The sequence below is a fragment of the Notothenia rossii genome, assembly GCF_949606895.1.
Source record: "Notothenia rossii genome assembly, chromosome: 4".
In the NCBI taxonomy this organism is placed as follows: Eukaryota; Metazoa; Chordata; class Actinopteri; order Perciformes; family Nototheniidae; genus Notothenia; species Notothenia rossii.
This window is the reverse complement of record NC_136902.1, coordinates 88,958,720-88,967,001: the sequence shown is the minus strand read 5'-3', so window position 1 is coordinate 88,967,001 and position 8,282 is coordinate 88,958,720. Positions and strand designations below refer to the sequence as shown.

At 42.7% G+C, this 8,282-nt stretch overlaps 1 protein-coding gene across 1 annotated transcript; it reads right to left on the bottom strand.

The window, feature by feature from the left end:
- Positions 1–1,207: 1,207 nt before the first annotated feature.
- On the bottom strand, positions 1,208–7,958 carry dmac2 (distal membrane arm assembly component 2). The gene is made up of 6 exons (XM_079679646.1): positions 7,804–7,958; positions 4,556–4,920; positions 3,807–3,887; positions 2,800–2,939; positions 2,539–2,701; positions 1,208–1,582 (listed from the first exon to the last, which is right to left on the bottom strand). Exons 1-6 carry the CDS (start codon positions 7,819–7,821, stop codon positions 1,429–1,431), a joined length of 921 nt encoding a protein of 306 aa, XP_079535772.1. The 5' UTR covers positions 7,822–7,958; the 3' UTR covers positions 1,208–1,428.
- Positions 7,959–8,282: the final 324 nt, after the last annotated feature.

Genomic DNA, 8,282 nt, shown 5'->3' with positions numbered 1-8,282 from the left:
TTTATCCTTTAACACCCACATAAAATCAATTTCAAGGACCGCCTCATCTACGTAACATTGCAAAAATCAGGCATATCTTGCCTCAAAACGATGCAGAGAAACTAGTCCATGCATTTGTTACTTCAAGGCTGGATTATTGTAACTCCTTATTATCAGGGTGTACCAAGAAGTCAGTCAAGTCGCTTCAGCTGATTCAAAATGCTGCAGCTCGTGTACTAACCAGAGTTAGGAAAAGGGACCACATTACTCCTGTTCTGGCTGCCTTACACTGGCTCCCTATAGAACACAGGATAGAATTTAAAATTATTCTTCTCGCCTACAAAGCCCTTAATGGGCAGGCGCCATCTTACCTTAAAGAACTCATTATACCCTACTGTCCTACTAGGGCATTGCGTTCCAAGAATGCAGGGTTGTTGGTTGTTCCTAGAGTCTCTAAAAGTACAATGGGAGCCAGAGCCTTTTCTTATCAAGCTCCACTTTTGTGGAATCAGCTTCCAGTTTGTGTTCGGACGGCAGACACCCTATCCGTTTTTAAGAGTGCGCTTAAGACCTTCCTTTTTGATAAAGCTTATAGTTAGGGCTGATTAGATTCAGCCCCTAGTTTTGCTGATATAGGCTTAGTTTGTCGGGGGACATCTTACTTCTTCCTTCTCTCTGTCTATACCTGTGTACTCTCATGTTCCGATTAACCCAGCTTCCCCAAATGTCTTTCTTTTTGGTGTCTATATACGCCAGGATCCGGAGTCATGGATGATCCTGCGGTCCTGTGTCATGGATTGCGAGTCCTGGATCTTGAGTCGTGGCTGTGGTCCTGGATCATAAGTCCTGGATGGATATACTCGTGGATTCATCTTCCTATTATACACACATGCATTTCCAAACATTTGGACTACCTATGTTGTAAATGTATTATCTTTTCAATTTACACACGGCATCTATTGCACGTCTGTCCGTCCTGGGAGAGGGATCCCTCCTCTGTTGCTCTCCCTGAGGTTTCTCCCATTTTTCCCTTTAAACTGTGGGGTTTCTCTGGAAGTGTTTCATTGTACGATGTGAGGGTCTAAGGACAGAGGGTGTCGTATTGTCATACTGATATTCTGTACAAACTGTGAAGTCCACTGAGACAAATGTAACATTTGTAATATTGGGCTATATAAATAAACATTGATTGAGATGTCTAACAAACTTGAGGAAGTACATACGTTCCTTACTATTGAATTGTTTTATTTTTCACATAATTAGATGTGTGACAAGACTTGTGCAGATGTCCATTGAAAAATGAAGATGCTGGATATTGTCTGTGTCTAGTTAATCTTTGATGATTGTATTGTTAATGTTTCCATAGCATGAAAGCAGACTTTCTGTCCGACCACTGAAGACCCTCTCTCTTTCTGAACAAAGTTTCTCGATTCCTCTGACGTCCGTCCTTCACATGTGCTCCTCCTTCAGCTCCTCCCTCAGCGTGTGGTCGTAGCCGTTAGCAGTGACATCGCACTTTGGTAACATCTCCTCCAGCAGAATGATGACCACGCCTGGACTCGAGATCCCAGGGAGGGACGACACATCCAGACGCTTCAGTCCTCTGAAGAACAGGCACACAACAAACAGTGAGAACATTTAAAGAGCCCTTATTATGCTCTGTCGGGGTTTTCCCTCTCCTGTAGTGTGTTATATAGGGTGCATGTAAATGGTCAGTGAGATCCAAATTCCAAAGTTCCCTCCAGAGGGAGTTTCTCTCTCTGCCTGAAAAGCCTCCATTGGACTCCTTTGTTTACTTCCGGAACAATTTGATAGCGCTCTAACACATTGCACGTTATAGGCTAAGGGGCGGGACATCTCTAAGCGGTTGACCAATCACAACAGAGCCGGCCAGCTAACCAATCAGAGCAGACTGGGCTCTGGTTTCAGACAGAGGGTCAAAAGAGGTGCTGCAGCACAGGCAGTATGAGAACATTAAAGAGTTTTTTGAACATTAAAGTACGGAGACATGTCCCAGTATGTCCCGAATACCATTTTTCTGGCAATTTGTGTTCTTTGAAATTGAAAAAGATATCGCATTGTGTTTGTTACTTTCGTTGCAGTTGTATATGTCTTAAGTGTAATTTGGCTTGGCTTCCTATTTATGGACATGCTTTTATTTTTGAAGGAGAGTTAGCGCTGTTGACAGGAAGTTGTTGTTGCTATGGAAACAACGTGACGGAGATTAACGGAGAAAAGTAATATCTACATATAAAGACGGAGAAAGTAAACGATAATGTTTATGGTTAAGTGTTAGCACCCCCGGAAGAGGCACAAGCTCTTACGTTGATATTGGAGAATTCAATTTGAAAAACAAACGGGAAAAAAACGAAAAAACAAACAAAACGAATATCCGAATAACGAAATTGAAACCCGAATAGTACTCCAACGAACGAATATTCGGATATTCGGGTACAGCTCTACACAGTAGAGACACAAAATACTAATATCAACCTGGAAATGAGCTGAATAATAAAAAAAGCAGTGATTTGGTAATGTTTCAAGTGTTCGGATACTTACTTGAGATTCCTGAGTGCAGCCAGGCCGCCTGTCGTGATGCGTGGACAGTGAGAGATGTCCAGTTCCTCCAGAGAGTCCTCGAACACGTGAAGCCTGGCCAGAAACCAGTCGTCCACTTCAGGACATCCTCGTAATGACAGAGTCCGCAAAGATTTCTGCACCTCTGAGGGAGGACATGAGTCAGACGGGGTGAGAGAGACAGAAAGTGAGGATATAGTAGGAAGAAAAGTTGTATTGAAAGGAACAAAAACCTCTCTTTACCGAGGTTGTCCAGCCCTCTGTAGTTGATGCCTGTGTAGTTCATGTTCACTTCCTCCAGGGGGGTGTTTTTGTGATCCAGGAAAGCCCAATTAAATTTGCCCCTTTGATCTGCAATGAACCAATCTGACTGGCCGACAAACCTGAGGACACAACGCAGAAGAACACATGGAAACTGGATCACAGCGGAGCATTTGAACATGATGAATGTATCCCCTATGCTGCATTACTACAGGAGATATGGCAACTTAATACAAGATGGAGGAGCATCAAGAATAGCCTTAGGCATACTGTAAGGGTGTACCAATGGTTTTGTCTACAGGTTGTAATTTGACGGTTAAAAACTATGTCTTGACGTTAACTTCCATATATTTTTGCCTATATCTGTGTCTCTTAAAGGGCCGGCGCAGTGGGAATTGTAGTCTTTTATATTCCCTCGACTACAGACAGGGCCGTCCCTAGCCAACATGAGGCCCCACGCAAAGTGATATGATGAGGCCCTCTGTTTCGCGAGCGTCGACAGGGGGGGGGGGGGGGTGATAGTGGAGCCTCGCAGCGGTGAAACCGTGCCACACTAATTGCACCGCATAAGCGCATAGGTGCGGCTCAGTTGAGGCCCCCTCCGCGAGGTGAGGCCCCCTCCGCAAGGTGAGGCCCCCTCCGCGAGGTGAGGCCTCCTCCGCAAGGTAAGGCCCCCTCCGTAAGCTGAGAGATGAGGCCCCCTCCGCGAGGTGAGGCCCCCTCCGCGAGGTGAGGCCCCCTCCGCAAGACGAGGCCCCCTCCGCAAGATGAGGCCCCCTCCGCGAGGTGAAGCCCCCTCCGCGAGGTGAGGCCCCACGCAGTCTGCAGGATCGGCCTGTAGGGAGGGACGGCCCTGACTACAGAGGTAGCCACTAGGTGAACATATTTGTCTTTTTCACAAAAAACTAAACCAAAAACTGTCTCTAACACCGGGAGAAAAGTGAGGGACAAAAGAATATTTGTTTAATGTAAAAAAAAAAGGCTCTTACCTGAACCCTCCCTTCAGACTCAGGATGTAATACGCTGCTGCGATATCTGATCCGTAGTTCGCCTGAGCGTAGCCATAGTAACTGTGAAAGACAGAAGGGAAAAGTCAGCGAAGGTCAAAAAGATACAGAAACTTCACAAAATGGAACGGAAATAGGGCTGGGCGATATTGAGAAAATCAGATATCACTTTACTTTTTCCTTCATACATCAATATTAATATTCTGACAATATGGTACTGCTTTAAAAATGATTTACACAATTACACTTCTTGCTAAATTACCATCAATAATTTGAATTTGATGACTAGTTGGTAAAGACAAATATAAAATGACTTTACTTTAATGCAGCCTTTAAAACCATGGAAAGACACTAATGCCATATTACGATATACAAAATCTAAATCAATATTTAGTCTTATATCAGAATAAAATCCATCAATATAATATCAAAAATCTTTATAAGGCCCTTCACTAATATTTTACAATAACCAATATTAAAACAATTCTTAACTTGAACTATTACATGCACATTTATTTTGAGGATTTCTTTGTATTCGTGCATTGACCTTTAATGTGTGCATTAATCAGTAACAGCTTTAAACCTGAGTCAGTTAATCACAACGGAGAAATGCAGATTTTGATATGACACATCCTGTTACAACTGCTCCCAGTAACAGATACCAGCAGCAGCAGCAGCAGCACTGGTTTGGAAGCTTCTCGATGTTGAAGACAGCCAAAATGTTTCCTTACGTATTTCTCTTCTGAACCTTCTTCCACCTCTGCAGAAAATTCCAGTTCTGGAGCATCTCCACATCGTAGAAGCGCTGGGTGAGGTAGAGCAGGAACCTGGTGTGCAGAGGGGGGGGAGACACCGAGCTGGGGGGAGACACTGAGCTGAGGGGAGACACAGAGCTGAGGGGAGACACCGAGCTGGGGGGAGACACAGAGCTGGAGGGAGACACCGAGCTGAGGGGAGACACCGAGCTGGGGGGAGTCACCGAGCTGGGGGGAGACACCGAGCTGGAGGGAGACACCGAGCTGGAGGGAGACACCGAGCTCAACGACCGTCTGGAGACGACCAGGAGAGCCGAACGCTGGCAACATCTGTACAGAGACTGTAGAGAAGATAAGATGAAACTTTATTTAATCCCCTTGGGGAGATGATCTCATTTCATTGAATGGTTTATTTGAAGAGGGACAGAGCACATCAATGAACACTTAAGACAAATAATGCTTCAAGTGTAAATATGCCGGATTGTAGCTTTGAGCTCATTTCCATCCGTAGTCCCTGACATACAACATATAAGAACATGACATTTATAAACATAGCAAAAAATAAATACATGATATGCAGAAAGAGCATGAGCAGCACACACAAGTATTTACAATCTAGCAGCAACGACATAAAGTGCGAGAGGAGATACAAGAGCTACCTAAAGTGCGAGAGGAGATACCTCTGTGTTAAAGTGCATTTAGCGGTGATTGCACGTCTGTTTGTTTCTCATCCATTCTTTGAGTTGACCTTTAAAACTATTGAGAGTGGGACAATCCCGTGTCTCAGTTGGGAGGCTATTCCACAAAGAGCTGCCTTTAATGGAGAGGACATTTTGACCAAAAGTGGTCCGTCTGCGGTGGACCTCACAGTCTCCTCTGGTTTCTGACCTAGTGCAGCGTCCAGTGGGTTTTCTGTGAATGAATTCCCCTAAGGGGGGGGGGGGGGGGAGGGGGGGCAGTCCATGTAAACATTTATAAATAAAACACATACTTTTAAAAGACTTAAAATGGTCAAAACTCAAGAAATGGTGTTTTTCTAGGATGGTACAGTGGTGGTATGAATTTGGCTTTCTCTCAAACACCTGGATAGCTCTCTTGAACAGCTGTTCTATTGGTTTCAGGTGTGTGGCTCAAGCAAACGACCAGTTAGTCAAACAGTATTCAATGTGGGATAGAATCATACAGTGGAGGTATGACTTTGCAGCATTGACAGCTAAGAAAAAGGTCTAATTTGTTTAAAATGTTGCAAGTTGAATTTAATGGTATTGGATACTTTCTTGATATGTTTCTTAAAAGTCAAGTTTGAGTCCAATATGACTTCCAGATACTTGAAGTGGGAGACTAGTTCTAATTCTGCGCCGTTTAAAAATACGTCGGATCCTTCTATTTTGACTGGTCGTTTACTGAACATCATGCATACTGTTTTTTTACGTTTAACTGTAAGCATGTTGTTCAGCCAGTGTTGAACCAAACTTGCCTTGCCTTCTTAAAGTAGCTCACCCGCACCAAGCCATGGCAACATATCACCCCCACCCTCACCCACCTCCACTGGCTGCTGGTCAAGTCCCGGATTCAGTACAAAACACTCCTCCTCACATACAAGTCCCCCCATACCCTCGCCCCCCAGTACTCATCGGACCTCCTCCATCCCTACACCCCTTCTCTCGCCTCCGAACTGCTGGTGACAGGGCGTTCAGTGTTGCGGCCCCCACCCTCTGGAATGCACTTCCTGCCGAGATCCGTAATGCTGCCTCCCTGGACATCTTCAAACCATCATTAAAAACACACCTGTTCACCCTGGCCTTCGGGCCCGAGCCCTTTCTTGGTCCCCCGGCTTCCTTTATTTTTGGTTTGCCCTTTGATTGATTGTCTGTTTGTTTGTCCACCGTGTACAGCGGCCTTGGGTCCCTTGAAAGGCACTATATAAATATAATTTATTATTATTATAAAGTGATAAAGGAAAGATATTTACAGGAAAGGTACTGTCCGGCAGCTCTTGTCTGATCAAGTGTTAGAAGAGGACTCTTAACTCCTCCCATAGACATGCATTACATCAAGGTGTGTGTTACGTAAACACGTGTATCTTTGTCTCATTCCTTACGCTCTGTAATGTGACCTGTTGCATATTCTTCAGATTTTTTTCCTTCACATTTCTGCACAATGCTACCTTTTTAAAGCTGCACAGCTATTTCCATTTTAAATGCTGATACACCGCACATTTTAAATGAATGTATTGCATTTCAATTAATCAAATGCAAATAAAGAGTCTGACAAACAGCCGATAGCATACTAAAAGTCACTCTGTTATTGTTTGAGTTCAAGACATTTAAAAAACATTCCCCTATCACAACATTATTCCCCACACCACAACACAGACTATATCACCCCTTGCTGCTAAATACCAATAAAATATGTGCAATACATAAATGCCGTTAATAACTGTGTAATATATACCTGGCTGCTAAATCCTAAGAACTGCTACAGGGTGTGTTTTTTTTTTTATTATTTAACTTTTTATTATATTTTGTATTAAATCACAAGTTAGTACTTTTTTTGTAATGCATGTCACATAATTAACATATGTAACATTAAGCTGTCTGCGCACATTTCCCCTCCGTGGGACTAATAAAGGTATTCTGATTAATGAAATTATCTGCATTTACAAATTACTCAGGGATGAAAATAAAACTTACTTGCATCCCTACACGACTTCAATTATTGAAAACAGTCCGTTTACATTACTGGCTATCATGCTATATACTTTACTGAAGGTATGCATGTATGAGTAGGCTTTAAATGTACCTTTTAAGTATGATGGCATGTATACGCAACCATTGAAAGGTGACACTACATTTTTCCTTTTTGTGAGTTTACCTTATTAGTCGCTTACCAATCCCTGATAAATTGCTCTTATTATTGTCTTATTGTCTGCATGTCTACAATATAATATAAGGGTGAGGGTACCCTAACCCTAACCCTAACCCTAACCCAATATAATAACATTGCATACATACATCACATAGGTGGCTTTAAGGCTCATGTAGCATTTTAAAGCTAACATGTTGTTAACAGGCAGCTACATGCAGCTACAAGCAACAACACACTAACAGCATGCAGCCCCTTAACTGAATATAAACATGTCTACACTCTGAACTGTGTCGGTAAATGTTTTTAAATAGTATGAACTACTGTATTAATAAGTCGAAATTTGAAGGGTAGCTTACCATGAAGGGGGCAGACATGACAGCAGCGTTCTACGGGAACACGTTAGGGAAAAACATCGCAGCTTCGCTTTTGCATTCAGCTGTTGTTCATCATGTCCGCCGCAGGGTGGCGCTGTCTGCTCGACTCAATGATGACCACATTTACCTGACCTGACCTGACATGAAGGGAGATACAAATAAGATGATCAAATGTAAAAAAGGCTAGTTTTATTTCAATTAAAACACAGTAAAATCAGTACATTGACAAATACAATTATGTACAAGGAAGGCAAGAAATGATGTTAGAACAGAATCAAAGCTCCTAAAAAGGACGTTTTCAATGTATTCACAGTGTAGAATATCAATAAACTAGAACCTAGGTTATAGTAGCTAGTTTTTTTACACAAAAAAGCCACATAGACAGGTTTAAAATAGACAAAAAAGCCACATCGACAGGTTTAAAATAACAAAATGACATTTAAAGAGATATACAAAACTCT

Excerpts from the sequence above, each read along its gene's own strand:
- dmac2 (XM_079679646.1), bottom strand. Across the intron at positions 2,940-3,806 it reads AGTCTGAAGGGAGGGTTCAG|GTTTGTCGGCCAGTCAGATT; the intron begins GTAAGAGCCTTT and ends TTGTGTCCTCAG. Across the intron at positions 2,702-2,799 it reads CAGAGGGCTGGACAACCTCG|AGGTGCAGAAATCTTTGCGG; the intron begins GTAAAGAGAGGT and ends GTCCTCCCTCAG.